The sequence below is a fragment of the Diorhabda sublineata genome, chromosome 10 (assembly GCF_026230105.1).
Source record: "Diorhabda sublineata isolate icDioSubl1.1 chromosome 10, icDioSubl1.1, whole genome shotgun sequence".
In the NCBI taxonomy this organism is placed as follows: Eukaryota; Metazoa; Arthropoda; class Insecta; order Coleoptera; family Chrysomelidae; genus Diorhabda; species Diorhabda sublineata.
The window spans coordinates 19,131,747-19,158,987 of NC_079483.1; the positions used below are offsets into that span (position 1 = coordinate 19,131,747).

At 36.3% G+C, this 27,241-nt stretch overlaps 1 protein-coding gene across 1 annotated transcript in view; it reads left to right on the plus strand.

The window, feature by feature from the left end:
- The window catches only part of LOC130449453 (uncharacterized), a 36,006-nt gene continuing 8,765 nt past the window's right edge, over positions 1–27,241 (plus strand). Inside the window, exons 1-5 of the mRNA XM_056787268.1 lie at positions 1–175; positions 3,181–3,370; positions 4,401–4,621; positions 13,065–13,275; positions 19,412–19,699. Of these exons, the coding sequence (XP_056643246.1) occupies positions 3,259–3,370; positions 4,401–4,621; positions 13,065–13,275; positions 19,412–19,699 (832 nt within the window). The 5' untranslated portion in view covers positions 1–175; positions 3,181–3,258. The remainder of the gene's footprint in view (positions 176–3,180; positions 3,371–4,400; positions 4,622–13,064; positions 13,276–19,411; positions 19,700–27,241) is intronic.

Below are 27,241 nucleotides of genomic sequence, written 5' to 3' on the forward strand. Positions count from 1 at the left end.
AGTTCAAGTTTCAACGCGCGCGAACTTCAATGCAACCCATAAATTTGAGTTTCGTGGTTTGATTATCCTGGTGCACAAAATACCGGAGCTTAAATATCGTGCGATTATTAACATCGTGATTGAGTTTAGTAAATTTGTGTGAAGGATTACAACTTTATTTTATTTTAAACTCGAGGTGAATAGTTTAAAATTATTATAATAAAAACAAAAAACACGAATACAAGACACTATATACAGAGTGACACATAAACAAATACACTTTTTTTGTTAATTGTATTTGAATAATCGATTAATTTTTATTCGTTTTAAAATTTGTTTAAATCATCGATTTATAGTCATAAATATTGTCGTCTGTACAATTTTTTTAATTATATCTAAAAGGGGGGATACAAAAATTTTGTATTTTGTACATATTTCGAAATAATTAAATACGAATATAAAAGTTTTAATAATCGATTTAAAAAAAACATATACATATAACAGAATTTTTGATTAATCGATATAACCCCCTTTTATTTTAATTATTTCGACAAATAATCGTCTTCTTTTCGGTCGAATTAGTTTTACAGTTCTCGCAAATATCTTTTTTGGGATTGTCGTCATGCTGGAAGATAAATTTCCTACAGATCAGGCGCTGGCTTTCCCATTAATAATTTTGCCTTTACTTCAAACCATCACCGAGGTTATCTACAGGGGTCGAGACAAGCAAAACTCTTCCGGGAAACAATAACCAAAGTACCTGGTGGCGTGGTGCAGATTTTGCTGCACAGAAACCTCTAACCACATTTTAAATCAGCTGCGAAGACTGGGTTCACCAAGAAAGGGGGACACGGTGTATACGAGACCCCAAAATCTATATAAACATCGCCGTGTTTACAATCGGGATTCCATTTTAATCTAACAGCGTTTAAATACTGAATTTTCGAAAAAGAAGACGAATTTCATAAAAAAAACGTCTTGGGAATTAGAAAAAAACATTTGGTTCCAAATAAGGACGGATGATTAATCAATTCGATTTTCAAAAACGGTTTTGTTCGAACTAATGTTTGAGAACTTGCTTATTCGTGGTGGAGAATGATTCATCCTCTGCGATTGGTTTCCCTGACACTTCTGGGAAGACAAATATTGTCGTAGCATTCGAAATCGACGGATTTGCTGGATTTGGCTCGTCTTGAAACACCCTTACCTCGTAAAAACGAAAAATACGGTTATATAAATCCAAAAAATCGAAATTCAATGCTGAAACTTGGCCCCAAAAGTGTCAACTGTCAAAAAGCTACGATTGTCCTCTTATAATTCATCTGGTTTTTCGTTGTCGAAGAAATTTCGTTACTAGTATCTTTTAATTCATCAATCCCATCGGGGTGGACAAGGAATTGCACCAAAATCATCTATTTTGGTCTGGATGAATGTATTTGTTGACCAAGAAAAGACTTTGTCCTTAAACACAATCTTTTCGCATCATTTTTTACAGTCCGAGCTAAAAAGCGTTGATACAACATGTGGATGATGAATTTGAAACTGAAAAACGTCAAGTACTTCGCGTAAATCGGTTATGGATTCTATGTGCACATCTCTACTGTGCACATTATCTCTTTATTGTCGGAAAATCTTTGACCTCCGAGATATTTTTTCGAGTCTGCGAACAGAAAATGATCCAAGAGGGTTAAATCCGGCGAATAAGGTGCAATTCAAAGTTTAATTTATTAATTTTGGCCATTGAAATACCGGATGTTTGAGCTGGTGCATTGTCTTGATGAAACAACACTTTCTTTTCAACTGAATGCGGTCGTTTTTGTAACTTTTCGAAAATAGTCAATGAAAATGATCACACGCCCGTTCCAAAACACCGAGGCAACGACCTTTCCTGCAGATGGAACGGTCTTAGCCATCTTTAGAGCCGATTCTCTCTTTTAAGTCCATTGTTTTGATTGTTATTTTATTTCAGACTTGAAGTTCATCCATGGTTATGAAACAGAGCTAAAATTCGGCTCTATTTCCATGTGAAAATTTCCAGTTAATATCGACGATCATCCGGTGGATTTTCTTCAGCATTTCTGGAGTCTTTGGTCGATGCTGCTAGGTGTAGCGTCTTCAGGTGTTTGTTGAGGCGACAATACCTCGATAGAACTCTGGTTATAGTTTTCCAGAAGATATTTTGTCTGTCTGTAGGTTGCTCAAATAATTGGTTAGATCTAAACCTAAATAAAACAATGTAAAGTTGTTTTATTGAAGTTCTAACAAACTTAATGAAAATCGGTTGGATTTTTTCAAACTTTCCAGATACTTCCAACAGCTTTTCTTCATATTTTTTACAAAATTGCCGATGAGATTCCAAAGAAATAGAAACACCAGCTTCGTGCTTATTAACTTTTAATATGAATAAAATTTTCTTGTGGCAGTTACATATTTCTATGTAGAAGTTTCATCTCTAGAGAGGCGCTTAAATTGTACTTTCACAACCGAGAATTGCAAATAATATATAAGAAAGTTTCTAAAGTTAAAAAAAAAAGATATTTGATATTTCGGTCCAGCAATGTGTGATAATAATCAAATTTGGATGCGAGGAAACGTCGTAAAATAGATTTAACTTCAGAAAACGTAAAAATGCGTTTTTTGGCATAGATTCATGGTGGGATTCTGATCTGTGTATCTAAAACTGAAGTTTTATCATGTAGAACAACATAAGGCTTGTTTAGCAAAGCCTCATCTACCCTCTAACTTGACCTAACCTAACCCATCGTTGTCCCAACTCGTAACCACCATCGTAGTACAATTTCCTTCTTTATTCATCTTTGAATTCGTTTTTTCGAAAGATCATTGCACAGGAACAGAAATAGTTGAGTGCTCAATACTTTGCAATGCTAAAAAAATGCACAATCATTTGCCGATTGAAATAAAACATTTTTTTTCCGCATTTCGCTTTGATTTGAAGGTAAATTTAAATGTAATTTATATTAGACACTTTTCAGAACGTCTGACTTGAACTTCTATGTAAAAAAATAGTCGAACCGAGTCAGATCAGGCCACTAAAGTTACTGTAATCTTTTAATGTTTCTCTACATTTTGTTTTTGATTTGTTTTGGTGGTTAGTTAATTCAAGACATTTTTCTAATCAACTTGACTGATTGGTTTTGGCATTTATAGTTAATAAACTTTTCTTTTTTTTTTTAATTACAGATGTGAACCTACTGAATGTTCAAATTCAAACGGTATCTAGCTCGAAGATGACAAACTTAAGATGGATGTCATTTGAACATGGTTATTTTTAGTTTGAGAATGTTTAACCGGCCTTCATATTTCATTCTGTTGACGTACATTATTTTGGGATTCCAGATTATGGAATATACGAACGGAAACCAGATTTCAGGTAAACAAAAAAATAGGCCATTGATTATTTCATTTAGAATAAACCCCAAACACTTTTAAAACTGAAATCGAACATAAGTTACGTGGAAATGAAATTCTATATGTTATAAATAGTTTTGCGTCGGCCATTTTATAATTATTACAAGGTAAAAACGTCTGCCATCTTATCATAGACCTTAATATACACAAAAACGCTGTAAAATAATTTTTAAAAGTTGTTACGTACAGTGTGTAACAAATAAACAGAAAATGTTTGGATACGTCCATCTTTAAATATCTTTAATTTCAAATATACTGAACATTATTTATTTTTTCGATTCTTGAGATAATTCTAGATACAGTTTGATTGCTTTAGACCTTCCACAACATCCTTTGCATAATGAGCTGTTTTTATACCTGCACCAAACATAAAACTTCATTCAGGATGTTTTTTCATATATTTTTGAGGTTATGCGCCTTTCTGTCAAATGTCAAAAGTAAAATATGACTCGCCGTCGATATTTGGGCGCCGATTTTTGAGCTGCTTGTTTACCGTATCATACTAGAATGTCCTCAATGAGCATTTTGAACATCTTCTTCATTGACAATAATATTTTTTTCGTTTTTTCATATTGTTAAGAAACCTGATTTGTGAGTAGTGAAGATTGAGGTTAAAAAACCGTCCCCCTTCACCTGGTATTGCGTCAGCAAACGTTGACAAACTTCCAGTATCAATTTTTGATCGAACTTGACCAGTTTAAGAACCCATCGGGCCGTTATTTTACGATACTGAAGACATTTGTTTAAATTTGAAATACGAAAGTTGATATTGACTTTGAAAAATTGCTCTTTTTCATTATTCTGTTCAAAAAAATAGTTTCGTTAACTACTATGACTTGTTACTTACTAAAATAGAGGCCACGGATATTTACGAACACTAACGCGTACATAGAACTACATTTCCACTAATTTATGATATTTATTTGAGTCGTATTGAGTCAGATTTAAATAAAAACTGAAAATTTTGATTCTTCTTCATATATTTGTTACAGAAAATCGCAGCAATAACACTTTGGTTTCGAGATATAAAAGAAGTTACGAGCGCCACAAATCTAAAGATACTTTAACGAAGAATTCTGTGGTTAAAGATACGTCAACTGCCAAATCGAGCGGTAGCAGTTTGTTTGTAACAGATAATTGCACGGTGGTAGTAGCTCAGATCGGTGGAACTGCGACTTTACCTTGTACTGTAAGAAAATTCAACAACGGAGTGGTGAGTTGATTAATCCATTTATAGTTTATTTAAAATTAACTGTCTTCAGCGAGTTGGATGTTTTCTAAAGTAACTTCCTCGGAGAGTTAACTTCCGAATAAGAAGTTTGAATGTTAACTGAAATGAAAGTTTCGTGTCTAGATACAAAAATGCATCGAGGGGATCGTGTCGTGTTGTTTTTGCGAATGCTTTTTTTAGGATTTTTTTAAAATAGAACGATTTATGATCTGTGTATCATTTCAACGAAATTTGTGAATTATTTTAATTTGAATAGAGGATTTATGAATTATGATTGTGAAAGTTGAAGGTCATTTGACATAACCTAACTTAAACTAGAGTGCACATAACCTAAACGAAGTTAAAGTAAACATAACCTAATTAGAAAATGGAACCGTCCTCGGTCTGCTAAACAACAGTTGTCAAATCGAATTTAATCGAAAATTAAGTAAATAAATAATGAGTAATAATTATTTATGAGTTTGGTGGCTGCTAGAGCAGAATCCAAAGATTCCTTAACGTATTGGAGGGAATGATTATGATTACAAAAGCTAGAGCACCGTTTTCAAAAAATTATTGAAACGAGGGAACTAAGTTAAGAAATGGACTGGCTGAAGAATTTTTCGACTTGGAAAACCGTCTTCGAAAAACTGTCTTCAAGAGAAGGCATTGCCTTCGATAGAGCCTTGAAAAGAGGGTGAAAAGCTGGAAAATAGAGTCGTGGGAGATTCCTTTGAGCTACAATTACAAAAATTGGAGTATTGCCTTCGATAGAGCGTTGAAAAGAGGGAGAAAAAGCTAGAAAAGAGTCGTGAGAAATTTCTTTGAGCAAGAATTACAAAAATTTGAGCATTTTCTCCGATAGAGCCTTAAAAAGAGGGTGAAAAAGCTAGAAAAGAGTCGTGGGAGATTCCTTTGAGCTAGAACTACAAAAATTGGAGCATTGCCTTCGATAGAGCGTTGAAAAGAGTTTGAAAAGCTGGAAAATAGAGTCGTGGGAGATTCATTTGAGCTAGAATTACAAAAATTGGAGCATTGCCTTCGATAGAGCGTTGAAAAGATGGTGAAAAAGCTAGAAAAGAGTCGTGGGAAATTCCTTTGAGCTAGAACTACAAAAATTGGAGTATTGCCTTCGATAGAGCGTTGAAAAGAGGGGGGAAAAGTTAGAAAATAGAGTCGTGGGTGATTTCTTTGAGCTAGAATTACAAAAATTGGAGCATTGCCTTCGATAGAGCGTTAAAAAGAGGGTGAAAAAGCTAGAAAAGAGTCGTGGGAGATTTCTTTGAGCTAGAATTACAAAAATTGGAGCATTGCCTTCGATAGAGCGTTGAAAAGAGGGGGAAAAAGTTAGAAAATAGAGTCGTGGGTGATTTCTTTGAGCTAGAATTACAAAAATTGGAGCATTGCCTTCGATAGAGCGTTAAAAAGAGGGTGAAAAAGCTAGAAAAGAGTCGTGGGTGATTTCTTTGAGCTAGAATTACAAAAATTTGAGCAACGCCTTCGATAGAGCATTAAAAAGAGTTTGAAAAGCTGGAAAATAGAGTCGTGGGAGATTCATTTGAGCTAGAATTACAAAAATTGGAGCATTGCCTTCGATAGAGCGTTGAAAAGATGGTGAAAAAGCTAGAAAAGAGTCGTGGGAGATTCCTTTGAGCTAGAATTACAAAAATTGGAGCATTGCCTTCGATAGAGCGTTGAAAAAATGGTGAAAAAGCTAGAAAAGAGTCGTGGGAGATTCCTTTGAGCTAGAATTACAAAAATTGGAGCATTGCCTTCGATAGAGCGTTGAAAAGATGGTGAAAAAGCTAGAAAAGAGTCGTGGGAAATTCCTTTGAGCTAGAACTACAAAAATTGGAGTATTGCCTTCGATAGAGCGTTGAAAAGAGGGGGGAAAAGTTAGAAAATAGAGTCGTGGGTGATTTCTTTGAGCTAGAATTACAAAAATTGGAGCAATGCCTTCGATAGAGCGTTAAAAAGAGGGTGAAAAAGCTAGAAAAGAGTCGTGGGTGATTTCTTTGAGCTAGAATTACAAAAATTTGAGCAACGCCTTCGATAGAGCATTAAAAAGAGTTTGAAAAGCTGGAAAATAGAGTCGTGGGAGATTCATTTGAGCTAGAATTACAAAAATTGGAGCATTGCCTTCGATAGAGCGTTGAAAAGATGGTGAAAAAGCTAGAAAAGAGTCGTGGGAGATTCCTTTGAGCTAGAATTACAAAAATTGGAGCATTGCCTTCGATAGAGCGTTGAAAAGATGGTGAAAAAGCTAGAAAAGAGTCGTGGGAGATTCCTTTGAGCTAGAATTACAAAAATTGGAGCATTGCCTTCGATAGAGCGTTGAAAAGATGGTGAAAAAGCTAGAAAAGAGTCGTGGGAAATTTCTTTGAGCTAGAACTACAAAAATTGGAGTATTGCCTTCGATAGAGCGTTGAAAAGAGGGGGGAAAAGTTAGAAAATAGAGTCGTGGGTGATTTCTTTGAGCTAGAATTACAAAAATTGGAGCAATGCCTTCGATAGAGCGTTAAAAAGAGGGTGAAAAAGCTAGAAAAGAGTCGTGGGTGATTTCTTTGAGCTAGAATTACAAAAATTTGAGCAACGCCTTCGATAGAGCATTAAAAAGAGTTTGAAAAGCTGGAAAATAGAGTCGTGGGAGATTCATTTGAGCTAGAATTACAAAAATTGGAGCATTGCCTTCGATAGAGCGTTGAAAAGATGGTGAAAAAGCTAGAAAAGAGTCGTGGGAGATTCCTTTGAGCTAGAATTACAAAAATTGGAGCATTGCCTTCGATAGAGCGTTGAAAAGATGGTGAAAAAGCTAGAAAAGAGTCGTGGGAGATTCCTTTGAGCTAGAATTACAAAAATTGGAGCATTGCCTTCGATAGAGCGTTGAAAAGATGGTGAAAAAGCTAGAAAAGAGTCGTGGGAAATTCCTTTGAGCTAGAACTACAAAAATTGGAGTATTGCCTTCGATAGAGCGTTGAAAAGAGGGGGGAAAAGTTAGAAAATAGAGTCGTGGGTGATTTCTTTGAGCTAGAATTACAAAAATTGGAGCAATGCCTTCGATAGAGCGTTAAAAAGAGGGTGAAAAAGCTAGAAAAGAGTCGTGGGTGATTTCTTTGAGCTAGAATTACAAAAATTTGAGCAACGCCTTCGATAGAGCATTAAAAAGAGTTTGAAAAGCTGGAAAATAGAGTCGTGGGAGATTCATTTGAGCTAGAATTACAAAAATTGGAGCATTGCCTTCGATAGAGCGTTGAAAAGATGTTGAAAAAGCTAGAAAAGAGTCGTGGGAGATTCCTTTGAGCTAGAATTACAAAAATTGGAGCATTGCCTTCGATAGAGCGTTAAAAAGAGGGTGAAAAAGCTAGAAAAGAGTCGTGGGTGATTTCTTTGAGCTAGAATTACAAAAATTTGAGCAACGCCTTCGATAGAGCATTAAAAAGAGTTTGAAAAGCTGGAAAATAGAGTCGTGGGAGATTCATTTGAGCTAGAATTACAAAAATTGGAGCATTGCCTTCGATAGAGCGTTGAAAAGATGGTGAAAAAGCTAGAAAAGAGTCGTGGGAGATTCCTTTGAGCTAGAATTACAAAAATTGGAGCATTGCCTTCGATAGAGCGTTGAAAAGAGGGGGGAAAAGTTAGAAAATAGAGTCGTGGGTGATTTCTTTGAGCTAGAATTACAAAAATTGGAGCATTGCCTTCGATAGAGCGTTAAAAAGAGGGTGAAAAAGCTAGAAAAGAGTCGTGGGTGATTTCTTTGAGCTAGAATTACAAAAATTTGAGCAACGCCTTCGATAGAGCATTAAAAAGAGTTTGAAAAGCTGGAAAATAGAGTCGTGGGAGATTCATTTGAGCTAGAATTACAAAAATTGGAGCATTGCCTTCGATAGAGCGTTGAAAAGATGGTGAAAAAGCTAGAAAAGAGTCGTGGGAGATTCCTTTGAGCTAGAATTACAAAAATTGGAGCATTGCCTTCGATAGAGCGTTGAAAAAATGGTGAAAAAGCTAGAAAAGAGTCGTGGGAGATTCCTTTGAGCTAGAATTACAAAAATTGGAGCATTGCCTTCGATAGAGCGTTGAAAAGATGGTGAAAAAGCTAGAAAAGAGTCGTGGGAAATTTCTTTGAGCTAGAGCTACAAAAATTGGAGTATTGCCTTCGATAGAGCGTTGAAAAGAGGGGGGAAAAGTTAGAAAATAGAGTCGTGGGTGATTTCTTTGAGCTAGAATTACAAAAATTGGAGCAATGCCTTCGATAGAGCGTTAAAAAGAGGGTGAAAAAGCTAGAAAAGAGTCGTGGGTGATTTCTTTGAGCTAGAATTACAAAAATTTGAGCAACGCCTTCGATAGAGCATTAAAAAGAGTTTGAAAAGCTGGAAAATAGAGTCGTGGGAGATTCATTTGAGCTAGAATTACAAAAATTGGAGCATTGCCTTCGATAGAGCGTTGAAAAGATGGTGAAAAAGCTAGAAAAGAGTCGTGGGAGATTCCTTTGAGCTAGAATTACAAAAATTGGAGCATTGCCTTCGATAGAGCGTTGAAAAGATGGTGAAAAAGCTAGAAAAGAGTCGTGGGAGATTCCTTTGAGCTAGAATTACAAAAATTGGAGCATTGCCTTCGATAGAGCGTTGAAAAGATGGTGAAAAAGCTAGAAAAGAGTCGTGGGAAATTCCTTTGAGCTAGAACTACAAAAATTGGAGTATTGCCTTCGATAGAGCGTTGAAAAGAGGGGGGAAAAGTTAGAAAATAGAGTCGTGGGTGATTTCTTTGAGCTAGAATTACAAAAATTGGAGCAATGCCTTCGATAGAGCGTTAAAAAGAGGGTGAAAAAGCTAGAAAAGAGTCGTGGGTGATTTCTTTGAGCTAGAATTACAAAAATTTGAGCAACGCCTTCGATAGAGCATTAAAAAGAGTTTGAAAAGCTGGAAAATAGAGTCGTGGGAGATTCATTTGAGCTAGAATTACAAAAATTGGAGCATTGCCTTCGATAGAGCGTTGAAAAGATGGTGAAAAAGCTAGAAAAGAGTCGTGGGAGATTCCTTTGAGCTAGAATTACAAAAATTGGAGCATTGCCTTCGATAGAGCGTTGAAAAGATGGTGAAAAAGCTAGAAAAGAGTCGTGGGAAATTCCTTTGAGCTAGAACTACAAAAATTGGAGTATTGCCTTCGATAGAGCGTTGAAAAGAGGGGGGAAAAGTTAGAAAATAGAGTCGTGGGTGATTTCTTTGAGCTAGAATTACAAAAATTGGAGCATTGCCTTCGATAGAGCGTTAAAAAGGGGTTGATCATGCTAAAATATAGAAAACAATGTAAGCTTTCCAACGATGTAAAAATTAATAACAATGTTTTATATTTCTAAAAAAATATGGGAACTTTAGTTTTGGTAAAACCCTCGTATATAGTTATTATAGATTGTGTATAGGTTATTATAGGTTAGGTTCCTCTTTCGTAATTCGACAGATACAACTTATGTTCCTTTTCGTATAATACTAGCATCGGCTAGTATAAATTCGTATTAAAATTCGTTATTTTGTACTATAATATGAAAAAAAAAAAAAAAATTAATTTACTTTCTCAGCAAGAATGTACGACGGTTTCCGTGATGTTTTTGTCACATGCTTATTGGAAAAAGTGAAATTCTTGAAATCCATTTTTCAGTAAAAAGCTTTTTACATCCCGAACAGGTTATGGAATTTTAAATAAAAAAATGTCAGCCCTTGAATACGTAATAAGCAATATTATCAAGATATTTTATCAGATTCAGAAATGCATGCGATTAAATTTTAATCGAAACATTAATAAACTGACTGAATTGGGAGTTTCATAAACACAAAAGCCATAAGTGTTTATAAATAATTCCGAACTCAGCCCGAAGATGTCGTTATTTGTCAATATAAGTTTCCGTTTCGGAAGCTACTTTCCTTTTTGACCTTCTCACTTTATAGGGAAACCCTGGGAACAGAAAACAATCCTAGGGGATTAAATTTGGTAAATAGGGTGCTTGAGGTAGTCATTCAAACTTTAATTCGTCAATTTTGGCTATTGAAATAATGGATGTGTGATTATTGATGATACAAAACAGCGTCTGTCTTCTTTGGAGCCGTTTCTTCCTTTTCAATCCGTTGTTTTGATTATTTTTTTGTTTCGTGGTGTGAAGTTTCGTACCCACGTTTCATCCATGGTTTTAAAAGGCTTTATTTCTGTGAAACATCGCCAAAAACTCGACGGAAACATCATTCACGATGCTGTTTTTGTACACAGTCTCGTTTAAACTCTACTAAAACAACGCGGCGTCTTCAAGGGGTATTTCTCAAGCAACTACCGCCATCTCTAGGTAAAGCCAGGTACTTTTGGAACCGTTCTCGTAAACAAACGTCCGAGATAAGAAAAAAACTTCCAATGATGTTGATGGAAAAACTTACGGATCGGACTACGTATATTACGTCTGGTAGTCGTTCTGTGAAACCTTCTAGATAAAATATTCGTTAGATTTTAATTATAGGACATTCTTTACCGCTACATTAACCCCGCAACATCGAGCGAAATGTCATTTCCATCCCTTTTTTTTACAATCGTTAGTGAGCTTTAAGAAACTCGCATTTGAAAGCCATCTCAATTATTCAACGGTACATTTCGAAAAGAACCACAACAGAAATAATATACGGCACTTTTGGATTGAAAAAAACAGCCAAGACGGCGGATAAGGAAAGATTTGGTTTTATAAACATGTTTTCGGACTTTGCTATCAATTTTCGAAAGCCTATTTTGAGGTTAAAGACAAATCTTCAAATACGTCAAATGTCAAACCTAATTTAACCACAGAACACAAAGTTATTCAATCCAGTCGAGTTCTATGAACGATTTTAAAACTACTTGTTCCGTGGTTCACTTCAAATCGATCATAAATGTAGTTCATCGCTTGAATCGGTATTATTAGTGCAACGAAACGAACCTAATTCGTTTCGTATCGAAAGTGGGCTTGTACAAATTACGAAATTCAGCCGGTATAATAAGCATGTTATCAAAATAAATATAATTTTGTATGAGAATTGAATAAACGAATAACCAAGTGAAATATTTTGTTAAAGATAAACAAAATATACATACTGTTTGCATGGAACATTCTAGAACGCAAATTGCTCTAACTGGGAAAGGGATAAATATATGTAAACAAGGAAAGTTGAATAGCTTATGAATATATTAAATAGATGGCGTGGAAAGGAAAACTGATACGGTTAATTTACACGACATGAACACATTAATATTCAAGAAGAAATTATTGGAATCGATTTGTTACAACATATTCATTATAGTCTATTTTTAAATATGAGAGAGTAATAAAACAAAATTACTTATACAAAATTTCAAAATATTCAGTTTTCGCTTTCGATTTGGTGATTCCACAGGATTGTGTCGATTAGGTCTCGGTATCGGCCATTTTATTTCTATGCTCTAATCTGTCTCTTCTCTATAGAGTCGAGCATCCTCAGGATATGCCAAATATGGACAATCTGCGCCTTGTAGAAGCTGATGCGGTCTATATAGCTTGGTTTTTGCCAAGACCTCGACCTTTTTAATCATTCACAAACAAACATTGATGGTTTACAGTCCGGGAAAACCAAAATTTCGAATAGAAAATTATTTGATAGACAGATTGAATCTAAGTGATTACCTTGAGGACCTGAATGTTGATGATGATGAAACAAATGCTGCTCAGGAATGTCTTCAGTCATTTTTTGATTCTTTTGGTATGGTCATGCATAGTACCTCAACCAGAATAACTAAAATCAGTTCTGGTACTATAGATTATGTCTTGTCAACGTATGATTTAGAATCCATCGACTGTTTTGTCTTTACAACTGATAGAAATACCTCTGGTGGTGTGGCCTTCGAACTCTTCAGATACGAATATGAAAAAATAATGAAAATATGGGGTGGAAATAAATAATATTGAAGAAAAGATAGACAAGATAAATATGAGGAAAGATATTAATGATATTAGAGAAGAAATAGTTGATATGAATGACACTATAGATAAAAAATTCGATGTGGGGGTTAAACGTTGAAGAAGAAGATCCACGAGACGATAATAGTGAGGATAATGAGGAATTAATAAATAAAGATGCAGAGGCATGTCCTAAAGGATACAGAATATTGCAGGATGCTAAGGAAGATATGTAGAAATTGGGGTCAACTTTGATACCAATATAAATGCAATAAAAAATTGTATGGAAGAAGTCAAAGACATGATAGGAATGAAGTTTCTTCAAGGCTCAGTATGAGACCCTAGATGCTAGTTTTTCTCAAGTTTTTTAGACAATTTCCCGTAACGAAAAAAGTATCTAGATAGATAAATAATTGTTCTTGTGGACTGTATTTTTCATTCAAAAAATTGACGTTCTTAATATCCACGTCTATGTCTCCGATATTGATAATCATGTTTTTGTTTCAGGTATCTTGGATCCGTAAACGTGATTATCATCTGCTGACTGTAGGTCTAGCTACTTACAACACGGGCGACAGATTTTTGGTCGAACACGTTAGACATCTACAGAATTGGGGATTGCTTATAAAGAAAGTTCAATTTTCTGACGCTGGATTGTACGAGTGTCAGATGTCCACGCATCCGCCTTCCAGTATTATCGTCGAGCTGAGAGTCACAAGTAAGTTCTTTCCCTTACTTGATCTTCTTTATCGTTTAAGCTGCTTCCCTAGATGTTTTTCCTGGTGTAAATCATCCGCGTCTCTTCAACTGGACAGTAGATCTGATGTACCAAAAGATGTTCACTGTTTGACTCAGATTGACATTCTCTTGGACTTGAAACTTCTTTTGACGACTCTTTTGTGTCCAAAGAACGTCCCTCAGCTGGACATTAAGTCCAAATTGTGTGTAGTGCACGAGGAAATGATGTAGAAGGTTTAAAGTCGAAGTGTAAATCATCTGCGTCTCTTTAACTGGACAGTAGATCTGATGTACCAAAAGATGTTCACTGTTTGACTCAGATTGACATTCTCTTGGACTTGAAGCTTCCTTTGACGACTCTTTTGTGTCCAAAGAACGTCCCTCAGTTGGACATTGAGTCCAAATTGTGTGAGGTGCACGGGGAAATGATGTAGAAGGTTTAAAGTCGAAGTGTAAATCATCTGCGTCTCTTTAACTGGACAGTAGATCTGATGTACCAAAAGATGTTCACTGTTTGACTCAGATTGACATTCTCTTGGACTTGAAGCTTCCTTTGACGACTCTTTTGTGTCCAAAGAACGTCCCTCAGCTGGACATTAAGTCCAAATTGTGTGTAGTGCACGGGAAAATGATGTAGAAGGTTTAAAGTCGAAGTGTAAATCATCTGCGTCTCTTTAACTGGACAGTAGATCTGATGTACCAAAAGATGTTCACTGTTTGACTCAGATTGACATTCTCTTGGACTTGAAGCTTCCTTTGACGACTCTTTTGTGTCCAAAGAACGTCCCTCAGTTGGACATTGAGTCCAAATTGTGTGAGGTGCACGGGGAAATGATGTAGAAGGTTTAAAGTCGAAGTGTAAATCATCTGCGTCTCTTTAACTGGACAGTAGATCTGATGTACCAAAAGATGTTCACTGTTTGACTCAGATTGACATTCTCTTGGACTTGAAGCTTCCTTTGACGACTCTTTTGTGTCCAAAGAACGTCCCTCAGCTGGACATTAAGTCCAAATTGTGTGTAGTGCACGGGGAAATGATGTAGAAGGTTTAAAGTCGAAGTGTAAATCATCTGCGTCTCTTTAACTGGACAGTAGATCTGATGTACCAAAAGATGTTCACTGTTTGACTCAGATTGACATTCTCTTGGACTTGAAGCTTCCTTTGACGACTCTTTTGTGTCCAAAGAACGTCCCTCAGCTGGACATTAAGTCCAAATTGTGTGTAGTGCACGAGGAAATGATGTAGAAGGTTTAAAGTCGAAGTGTAAATCATCTGCGTCTCTTTAACTGGACAGTAGATCTGATGTACCAAAAGATGTTCACTGTTTGACTCAGATTGACATTCTCTTGGACTTGAAGCTTCCTTTGACGACTCTTTTGTGTCCAAAGAACGTCCCTCAGTTGGACATTGAGTCCAAATTGTGTGAGGTGCACGGGGAAATGATGTAGAAGGTTTAAAGTCGAAGTGTAAATCATCTGCGTCTCTTTAACTGGACAGTAGATCTGATGTACCAAAAGATGTTCACTGTTTGACTCAGATTGACATTCTCTTGGACTTGAAGCTTCCTTTGACGACTCTTTTGTGTCCAAAGAACGTCCCTCAGCTGGACATTAAGTCCAAATTGTGTGTAGTGCACGGGAAAATGATGTAGAAGGTTTAAAGTCGAAGTGTAAATCATCTGCGTCTCTTTAACTGGACAGTAGATCTGATGTACCAAAAGATGTTCACTGTTTGACTCAGATTGACATTCTCTTGGACTTGAAGCTTCCTTTGACGACTCTTTTGTGTCCAAAGAACGTCCCTCAGTTGGACATTGAGTCCAAATTGTGTGAGGTGCACGGGGAAATGATGTAGAAGGTTTAAAGTCGAAGTGTAAATCATCTGCGTCTCTTTAACTGGACAGTAGATCTGATGTACCAAAAGATGTTCACTGTTTGACTCAGATTGACATTCTCTTGGACTTGAAACTTCTTTTGACGACTCTTTTGTGTCCAAAGAACGTCCCTCAGCTGGACATTAAGTCCAAATTGTGTGTAGTGCACGAGGAAATGATGTAGAAGGTTTAAAGTCGAAGTGTAAATCATCTGCGTCTCTTTAACTGGACAGTAGATCTGATGTACCAAAAGATGTTCACTGTTTGACTCAGATTGACATTCTCTTGGACTTGAAGCTTCCTTTGACGACTCTTTTGTGTCCAAAGAACGTCCCTCAGTTGGACATTGAGTCCAAATTGTGTGAGGTGCACGGGGAAATGATGTAGAAGGTTTAAAGTCGAAGTGTAAATCATCTGCGTCTCTTTAACTGGACAGTAGATCTGATGTACCAAAAGATGTTCACTGTTTGACTCAGATTGACATTCTCTTGGACTTGAAGCTTCCTTTGACGACTCTTTTGTGTCCAAAGAACGTCCCTCAGCTGGACATTAAGTCCAAATTGTGTGTAGTGCACGGGGAAATGATGTAGAAGGTTTAAAGTCGAAGTGTAAATCATCTGCGTCTCTTTAACTGGACAGTAGATCTGATGTACCAAAAGATGTTCACTGTTTGACTCAGATTGACATTCTCTTGGACTTGAAGCTTACTTTGATGTAATTTTAAGTAGTCTACGACTCATGTAGAAAGAGTTTAAGCTTTCCACGTTCTATTCAACGCCGATAAACAAGTTTTTCATTGTGGAAATTCGTTGTGAACCGTATATATTTTTTCATTCACTTTCGATTTGTTAATTTTTCAAATTAATATGTTTCTAGTTTGTTTCGAAGGTAAAGAGAAACGCGTAATTTGTATTTCTAAATTAACTAGTATTGGAAACATAAATTATTTAACGCAGTTGTTGAAAAGTCCTGACTATTATGAAAATTGGGAAATTTATGAAAGGTTTCGGCTTTTAGGAAAGTTTTGAACACAGTAACGGCATTATTACATTTTCTAATGAAATATGATTCAATACCATAATCGCAATGTCCAAAAAAGAAGTCGTAGTTGTCCTTGAACAACTAAAACTTGTTTCCTGTACAGGGATATCGAATTCCGAAACAACAGCTACGAGAATAATTAGTTTTTTTCCCCAATAACAGACTTCTAATATTAAACTAACGTTGAGAGTCAATTTTTATTAGATTTTGGTCAATACTCTAGTTTTTAGTGGTATAAAACTTGAAAACTTCTGAGCAGTAAGACGTATCAAGATGCAACAATGCATTCGATTCGGGAGAGCCTCAGACAAATTTTTGAACAAAAATTAGAAGTGATAAATGAAAATTTTCATCAGGAAAAATGTTTGAACAATTTAAAAAAAGGTACTAGGTGCCTGGTGCCCACGGTGGCCGACATCCACACCGTCTACTTTAGTCCCGTAGAAATCCGCTACGGAGATAGTCAAATATATACATTCTAGGGGTTGTCGAGGTACCAGGTACCTTCCAGGTTATCGTCGTCATCATATTCGTGTCCAACGATCTAGGAAACCTCCAGGGGATATTATTTGGTCAATTTCATAATGAATTTCCACGGGATTCTATGAGTTGACGTAGAAATTAATTACCTTGGACACCAGGTACCTTCCAGGTTATCGTCGGCATCATATTCGTGTCCAACGATCTAGAAAACCTCCAGGGGATATTATTTGGTCAATTTCATAATGAATTTCCACGGGATTCTATGAGTTGACGTAGAAATTAATTACCTTGGACACCAGGTACCTTCCAGGTTATCGTCGGCATCATATTCGTGTCCAACGATCTAGAAAACCTCCAGGGGATATTATTTGGTCAATTTCATAATGAATTTCCACGGGATTCTATGAGTTGACGTAGAAATTAATTACCTTGGACACCAGGTACCTTCCAGGCTATCGTCGTCATCATATTCGTGTCCAACGATCTAGAAAACCTCCAGGGGATATTATTTGGTCAATTTCATAATGAATTTCCACGGGATTATATGAGTTGACGTAGAAATTAATTACCTTGGACACCAGGTACCTTCCAGGTTATCGTCGTCATCATATTCGTGTCCAACGATCTAGAAAACCTCCAGGGGATATTATTTGGTCAATTTCATAATGAATTTCCACGGGATTATATGAGTTGACGTAGAAATTAATTACCTTGGACACCAGGTACCTTCCAGGTTATCGTCGTCATCATATTCGTGTCCAACGATCTAGGAAACCTCCAGGGGATATTATTTGGTCAATTTCATAATGAATTTCCACGGGATTCTATGAGTTGACGTAGAAATTAATCACCTTGGACACCAGGTACCTTCCAGGTTATCGTCGTCATCATATTCGTGTCCAACGATCTAGGAAACCTCCAGGGGATATTATTTGGTCAATTTCATAATGAATTTCCACGGGATTCTATGAGTTGACGTAGAAATTAATTACCTTGGACACCAGGTACCTTCCAGGTTATCGTCGGCATCATATTCGTGTCCAACGATCTAGGAAACCTCCAGGGGATATTATTTGGTCAATTTCATAATGAATTTCCACGGGATTCTATGAGTTGACAAAGAAATTAATCACCTTGGACATCAGGTACCTTCCAGGCTATCGTCGGCATCATATTCGTGTCCAACGATCTAGGAAACCTCCAGGGGATATTATTTGGTCAATTTCATAATGAATTTCCACGGGATTCTATGAGTTGACGTAGAAATTAATCACCTTGGACACCAGGTACCTTCCAGGTTATCGTCGTCATCATATTCGTGTCCAACGATCTAGGAAACCTCCAGGGGATATTATTTGGTCAATTTCATAATGAATTTCCACGGGATTCTATGAGTTGACGTAGAAATTAATTACCTTGGACACCAGGTACCTTCCAGGTTATCGTCGTCATCATATTCGTGTCCAACGATCTAGAAAACCTCCAGGGGATATTATTTGGTCAATTTCATAATGAATTTCCACGGGATTATATGAGTTGACGTAGAAATTAATTACCTTGGACACCAGGTACCTTCCAGGTTATCGTCGTCATCATATTCGTGTCCAACGATCTAGGAAACCTCCAGGGGATATTATTTGGTCAATTTCATAATGAATTTCCACGGGATTCTATGAGTTGACGTAGAAATTAATCACCTTGGACACCAGGTACCTTCCAGGCTATCGTCGTCATCATATTCGTGTCCAACGATCTAGAAAACCTCCAGGGGATATTATTTGGCCAATTTCATAATGAATTTCCACGGGATTCTATGAGTTGACGTAGAAATTAATCACCTTGGACACCAGGTACCTTCCAGGTTATCGTCGTCATCATATTCGTGTCCAACGATCTAGGAAACCTCCAGGGGATATTATTTGGTCAATTTCATAATGAATTTCCACGGGATTCTATGAGTTGACAAAGAAATTAATCACCTTGGACATCAGGTACCTTCCAGGCTATCGTCGTCATCATATTCGTGTCCAACGATCTAGAAAACCTCCAGGGGATATTATTTGGCCAATTTCATAATGAATTTCCACGGGATTCTATGAGTTGACGTAGAAATTAATCACCTTGGACACCAGGTACCTTCCAGGTTATCGTCGTCATCATATTCGTGTCCAACGATCTAGGAAACCTCCAGGGGATATTATTTGGTCAATTTCATAATGAATTTCCACGGGATTCTATGAGTTGACAAAGAAATTAATCACCTTGGACATCAGGTACCTTCCAGGCTATCGTCGTCATCATATTCGTGTCCAACGATCTAGAAAACCTCCAGGGGATATTATTTGGCCAATTTCATAATGAATTTCCACGGGATTCTATGAGTTGACGTAGAAATTAATCACCTTGGACACCAGGTACCTTCCAGGTTATCGTCGTCATCATATTCGTGTCCAACGATATAGGAAACCTCCAGGGGATATTTTTTGGTCAATTTCATAACGAGTTTCCACGGGACTCCAAGAGACGACGTAGTTGGCGGCCACCCTGGCGCACCAGGTATTCGTAGACCTTTAGCTAGTTCGAAAACTCGCGTAAATTAAAATTGAACTCATTTCTTACAATATTTTTCGTCTTCCTGCTTAGAAATTTCTAGATTTCGTCCTTTTTTTATATATTTTCTTCGACTACGTATTCGATGGAAGTTATTTTCTCTTGCAGAAGCCTTGGCAGAAATTCAGGGCGCGCCGGATTTGTACATTCATTCAGGATCGCGTCTCCAGCTAGTATGTACTCTACGGGATTCTACGGAAACTCCAGAATACGTTTTCTGGTTTCACGAGCAGCGCATGATAAACTATGATCCGGGAGTTTATGTACAGGACGGACGAAGTTCCAGTGTCATTTACATACAAGAAGCCGATAAAAGTCATAACGGCAATTATACCTGTAGCCCTTCGAACGCTGTACCTGCTTCTATCAACGTACACGTGCTCAACGCTACCGCAGGTAAGCTTAAACTCTAGGTTTAGGAATTGGTACTTTAATTCATCTTTACAATGTGGAGTCGATGATTTTCGTATGAGGATGAGTTAGCTCAAACCCGTACGTAGTTTTTATCTAAAACATTTAATGTAAATTTGGTTTTGGTACATAAAACATTGATACTTCACTCTCGTAGATCATAACCATTAAACCGTTGAATCTTCCTGGATTACAGCTAGTTTTTTGCACCTACAGATCGTTTTATTGGGGTGGATTACTCCCCTTGTTCTTTGTGTTATAGTTTTTACTGTTTTTAACTTTCTTACTACTAGTTTCTTCTTCAAATTGATCGATTATCAATCAGCGATCCCCGAGTACCAAATCTTAAATTTTGGTACATTTTGGTACATTTGGAAGGGTGTTTTGGTACATAAAACATTGTTACTTCCCTCTCGTAGATCCATCTTGGATTACAGCTAGTTTTCTGCACCTACAGATCGTTTTATTGGGGTGGATTACTCCCCTTGTTCTTTGTGTTATAGTTTTTTACTGTTTTTAACTTTCTTACTACTAGTTTCTTCTTCAAATTGATCGATTATCAATCAGCGATCCCCGAGTACCAAATCTTAAATTTTGGTACATTTTGGTACATTTGGAAGGGTGTTTTGGTACATAAAACATTGTTACTTCCCTCTCGTAGATCCATCTTGGATTACAGCTAGTTTTCTGCACCTACAGATCGTTTTATTGGGGTGGATTACTCCCTTTGTTTTTTGTGTTATAGTTTTTTACTGTTTTTAACTTTCTTACTACTAGTTTCTTCTTCAAATTGATCAATTATCAATCACTGATCCCCGAGTACCAAATCTTGAATTTTGGTACATTTTGGTACATTTGGAAGGGTGTTTTGGTACATAAAACATTGTTACTTCACTCTCGTAGATCATAACCATTAAACCGTTGAATCTTCCTGGATTACAGCTAGTTTTTTACACCTACTGATCGTTTTATTGGGGTGGATTACTCCCCTTGTTCTTTGTGTTATAGTTTTTACTGTTTTTAACTTTCTTACTACTAGTTTCTTCTTCAAATTGATCAATTATCAATCAGCGATCCCCGAGTACCAAATCTTAAATTTTGGTACATTTTGGTACATTTGGAAGGGTGTTTTGGTACATAAAACATTGTTACTTCCCTCTCGTAGATCCATCTTGGATTACAGCTAGTTTTCTGCACCTACAGATCGTTTTATTGGGGTGGATTACTCCCCTTGTTCTTTGTGTTATAGTTTTTACTGTTTTTAACTTTCTTACTACTAGTTTCTTCTTCAAATTGATCGATTATCAATCAGCGATCCCCGAGTACCAAATCTTAAATTTTGGTACATTTTGGTACATTTGGAAGGGTGTTTTGGTACATAAAACATTGTTACTTCCCTCTCGTAGATCCATCTTGGATTACAGCTAGTTTTTTGCACCTACAGATCGTTTTATTGGGGTGGATTACTCCCCTTGTTCTTTGTGTTATAGTTTTTACTGTTTTTAACTTTCTTACTACTAGTTTCTTCTTCAAATTGATCGATTATCAATCAGCGATCCCCGAGTACCAAATCTTAAATTTTGGTACATTTTGGTACATTTGGAAGGGTGTTTTGGTACATAAAACATTGTTACTTCACTCTCGTAGATCCATCTTGGATTACAGCTAGTTTTTTGCACCTACAGATCGTTTTATTGGGGTGGATTACTCCCCTTGTTCTTTGTGTTATAGTTTTTACTGTTTTTAACTTTCTTACTACTAGTTTCTTCTTCAAATTGATCGATTATCAATCAGCGATCCCCGAGTACCAAATCTTAAATTTTGGTACATTTTGGTACATTTGGAAGGGTGTTTTGGTACATAAAACATTGTTACTTCCCTCTCGTAGATCCATCTTGGATTACAGCTAGTTTTCTGCACCTACAGATCGTTTTATTGGGGTGGATTACTCCCCTTGTTCTTTGTGTTATAGTTTTTACTGTTTTTAACTTTCTTACTACTAGTTTCTTCTTCAAATTGATCGATTATCAATCAGCGATCCCCGAGTACCAAATCTTAAATTTTGGTACATTTTGGTACATTTGGAAGGGTGTTTTGGTACATAAAACATTGTTACTTCCCTCTCGTAGATCCATCTTGGATTACAGCTAGTTTTCTGCACCTACAGATCGTTTTATTGGGGTGGATTACTCCCCTTGTTCTTTGTGTTATAGTTTTTACTGTTTTTAACTTTCTTACTACTAGTTTCTTCTTCAAATTGATCGATTATCAATCAGCGATCCCCGAGTACCAAATCTTAAATTTTGGTACATTTTGGTACATTTGGAAGGGTGTTTTGGTACATAAAACATTGTTACTTCCCTCTCGTAGATCCATCTTGGATTACAGCTAGTTTTTTGCACCTACAGATCGTTTTATTGGGGTGGATTACTCCCCTTGTTCTTTGTGTTATAGTTTTTACTGTTTTTAACTTTCTTACTACTAGTTTCTTCTTCAAATTGATCGATTATCAATCAGCGATCCCCGAGTACCAAATCTTAAATTTTGGTACATTTTGGTACATTTGGAAGGGTGTTTTGGTACATAAAACATTGTTACTTCCCTCTCGTAGATCCATCTTGGATTACAGCTAGTTTTCTGCACCTACAGATCGTTTTATTGGGGTGGATTACTCCCCTTGTTCTTTGTGTTATAGTTTTTACTGTTTTTAACTTTCTTACTACTAGTTTCTTCTTCAAATTGATCGATTATCAATCAGCGATCCCCGAGTACCAAATCTTAAATTTTGGTACATTTTGGTACATTTGGAAGGGTGTTTTGGTACATAAAACATTGTTACTTCCCTCTCGTAGATCCATCTTGGATTACAGCTAGTTTTCTGCACCTACAGATCGTTTTATTGGGGTGGATTACTCCCCTTGTTCTTTGTGTTATAGTTTTTACTGTTTTTAACTTTCTTACTACTAGTTTCTTCTTCAAATTGATCGATTATCAATCAGCGATCCCCGAGTACCAAATCTTAAATTTTGGTACATTTTGGTACATTTGGAAGGGTGTTTTGGTACATAAAACATTGTTACTTCCCTCTCGTAGATCCATCTTGGATTACAGCTAGTTTTCTGCACCTACAGATCGTTTTATTGGGGTGGATTACTCCCCTTGTTCTTTGTGTTATAGTTTTTACTGTTTTTAACTTTCTTACTACTAGTTTCTTCTTCAAATTGATCGATTATCAATCAGCGATCCCCGAGTACCAAATCTTAAATTTTGGTACATTTTGGTACATTTGGAAGGGTGTTTTGGTACATAAAACATTGTTACTTCCCTCTCGTAGATCCATCTTGGATTACAGCTAGTTTTTTGCACCTACAGATCGTTTTATTGGGGTGGATTACTCCCCTTGTTCTTTGTGTTATAGTTTTTACTGTTTTTAACTTTCTTACTACTAGTTTCTTCTTCAAATTGATCGATTATCAATCAGCGATCCCCGAGTACCAAATCTTAAATTTTGGTACATTTTGGTACATTTGGAAGGGTGTTTTGGTACATAAAACATTGTTACTTCCCTCTCGTAGATCCATCTTGGATTACAGCTAGTTTTCTGCACCTACAGATCGTTTTATTGGGGTGGATTACTCCCCTTGTTCTTTGTGTTATAGTTTTTACTGTTTTTAACTTTCTTACTACTAGTTTCTTCTTCAAATTGATCGATTATCAATCAGCGATCCCCGAGTACCAAATCTTAAATTTTGGTACATTTTGGTACATTTGGAAGGGTGTTTTGGTACATAAAACATTGTTACTTCCCTCTCGTAGATCCATCTTGGATTACAGCTAGTTTTCTGCACCTACAGATCGTTTTATTGGGGTGGATTACTCCCCTTGTTCTTTGTGTTATAGTTTTTACTGTTTTTAACTTTCTTACTACTAGTTTCTTCTTCAAATTGATCGATTATCAATCAGCGATCCCCGAGTACCAAATCTTAAATTTTGGTACATTTTGGTACATTTGGAAGGGTGTTTTGGTACATAAAACATTGTTACTTCCCTCTCGTAGATCCATCTTGGATTACAGCTAGTTTTTTGCACCTACAGATCGTTTTATTGGGGTGGATTACTCCCCTTGTTCTTTGTGTTATAGTTTTTACTGTTTTTAACTTTCTTACTACTAGTTTCTTCTTCAAATTGATCGATTATCAATCAGCGATCCCCGAGTACCAAATCTTAAATTTTGGTACATTTTGGTACATTTGGAAGGGTGTTTTGGTACATAAAACATTGTTACTTCCCTCTCGTAGATCCATCTTGGATTACAGCTAGTTTTCTGCACCTACAGTTCGTTTTATTGGGGTGGATTACTCCCCTTGTTCTTTGTGTTATAGTTTTTACTGTTTTTAACTTTCTTACTACTAGTTTCTTCTTCAAATTGATCGATTATCAATCAGCGATCCCCGAGTACCAAATCTTAAATTTTGGTACATTTTGGTACATTTGGAAGGGTGTTTTGGTACATAAAACATTGTTACTTCCCTCTCGTAGATCCATCTTGGATTACAGCTAGTTTTTTGCACCTACAGATCGTTTTATTGGGGTGGATTACTCCCCTTGTTCTTTGTGTTATAGTTTTTACTGTTTTTAACTTTCTTACTACTAGTTTCTTCTTCAAATTGATCGATTATCAATCAGCGATCCCCGAGTACCAAATCTTAAATTTTGGTACATTTTGGTACATTTGGAAGGGTGTTTTGGTACATAAAACATTGTTACTTCCCTCTCGTAGATCCATCTTGGATTACAGCTAGTTTTCTGCACCTACAGATCGTTTTATTGGGGTGGATTACTCCCCTTGTTCTTTGTGTTATAGTTTTTACTGTTTTTAACTTTCTTACTACTAGTTTCTTCTTCAAATTGATCGATTATCAATCAGCGATCCCCGAGTACCAAATCTTAAATTTTGGTACATTTTGGTACATTTGGAAGGGTGTTTTGGTACATAAAACATTGTTACTTCCCTCTCGTAGATCCATCTTGGATTACAGCTAGTTTTTTGCACCTACAGATCGTTTTATTGGGGTGGATTACTCCCCTTGTTCTTTGTGTTATAGTTTTTACTGTTTTTAACTTTCTTACTACTAGTTTCTTCTTCAAATTGATCGATTATCAATCAGCGATCCCCGAGTACCAAATCTTAAATTTTGGTACATTTTGGTACATTTGGAAGGGTGTTTTGGTACATAAAACATTGTTACTTCCCTCTCGTAGATCCATCTTGGATTACAGCTAGTTTTCTGCACCTACAGATCGTTTTATTGGGGTGGATTACTCCCCTTGTTCTTTGTGTTATAGTTTTTACTGTTTTTAACTTTCTTACTACTAGTTTCTTCTTCAAATTGATCGATTATCAATCAGCGATCCCCGAGTACCAAATCTTAAATTTTGGTACATTTTGGTACATTTGGAAGGGTGTTTTGGTACATAAAACATTGTTACTTCCCTCTCGTAGATCCATCTTGGATTACAGCTAGTTTTCTGCACCTACAGATCGTTTTATTGGGGTGGATTACTCCCCTTGTTCTTTGTGTTATAGTTTTTACTGTTTTTAACTTTCTTACTACTAGTTTCTTCTTCAAATTGATCGATTATCAATCAGCGATCCCCGAGTACCAAATCTTAAATTTTGGTACATTTTGGTACATTTGGAAGGGTGTTTTGGTACATAAAACATTGTTACTTCCCTCTCGTAGATCCATCTTGGATTACAGCTAGTTTTCTGCACCTACAGATCGTTTTATTGGGGTGAATTACTCCCCTTGTTCTTTGTGTTATAGTTTTTTACTGTTTTTAACTTTCTTACTACTAGTTTCTTCTTCAAATTGATCGATTATCAATCAGCGATCCCCGAGTACCAAATCTTAAATTTTGGTACATTTTGGTACATTTGGAAGGGTGTTTTGGTACATAAAACATTGTTACTTCCCTCTCGTAGATCCATCTTGGATTACAGCTAGTTTTCTGCACCTACAGATCGTTTTATTGGGGTGGATTACTCCCCTTGTTCTTTGTGTTATAGTTTTTTACTGTTTTTAACTTTCTTACTACTAGTTTCTTCTTCAAATTGATCGATTATCAATCAGCGATCCCCGAGTACCAAATCTTGAATTTCGGTACATTTTGGTACATTTGGAAGGGTGTTTTGGTACATAAAACATTGTTACTTCCCTCTCGTAGATCCATCTTGGATTACAGCTAGTTTTCTGCACCTACAGATCGTTTTATTGGGGTGGATTACTCCCCTTGTTCTTTGTGTTATAGTTTTTACTGTTTTTAACTTTCTTACTACTAGTTTCTTCTTCAAATTGATCAATTATCAATCAGCGATCCCCGAGTACCAAATCTTAAATTTTGGTACATTTTGGTACATTTGGAAGGGTGTTTTGGTACATAAAACATTGTTACTTCACTCTCGTAGATCATAACCATTAAACCGTTGAATCATCTTGGATTACAGCTAGTTTTCTGCACCTACAGATCGTTTTATTGGGGTGGATTACTCCCCTTGTTCTTTGTGTTATAGTTTTTCTGTTTTTAACTTTCTTACTACTAGTTTCTTCTTCAAATTGATCAATTATCAATCACTGATCCCCGAGTACCAAATCTTGAATTTCGGTACATTTTGGTACATTTGGAAGGGTGTTTTGGTACATAAAACATTGTTACTTCACTCTCGTAGATTCATCTTGGATTACAGCTAGTTTTCTGCACCTACAGATCGTTTTATTGGGGTGGATTACTCCCCTTGTTTTTTGTGTTATAGTTTTTTACTGTTTTTAACTTTTACTACTAGTTTCTCCTCCAATTTGGTTTCTCCAGTTACTTCTTGGTCTGTCTTTGCCTCTTGTCCATAGAGTTATCCATTGTTTTACCTTCCTTGTCATTTCTGTAGGTATTTTTCCCATGATTTGTCCTGTCAAATCCTTCATAGATATGGTATCATAAAAAACTGAACAAAAAGGAATACGAAGCTTCGCAATAAGCGAAATTATCAAAAAAATTATCGATTATGAAAAACCTTGTTTTCTTAGTGTATAAAATTTTCTATTTCATGAATTGAAGTTGACTAAAAAGAACTAGAAATAATCGGATTTATGGACGGTCGAAGCGAAAACAGGATGTTGAAATTTTTTTAAAAAAGAACATGATTTTGCTTTGAGGGTGAACATATTCATATCCAAATGTGTATATATGTTTTTTTTATATGTTTGACACTTTGCCAATTAAAGCTGCGTTGCCAGCATCATTTTATTCCGGCAATATTAGCATAATAGCTTCGGGATTATTTTTAATAAAAGTCCTTTTTAGTCTATATTTAAAGTCGACTACCCGCAGTAAACTCCACGTTAGAAATAAATATTTTATAAACACGCCGCACTATACAGAATGGACTACATAAAATAATGTCTCAATAAATAAACTGTACGCGTTTCGAATTCTCGTTTTTCAGTTTTGTTAACAAACTATAGTCGGTAG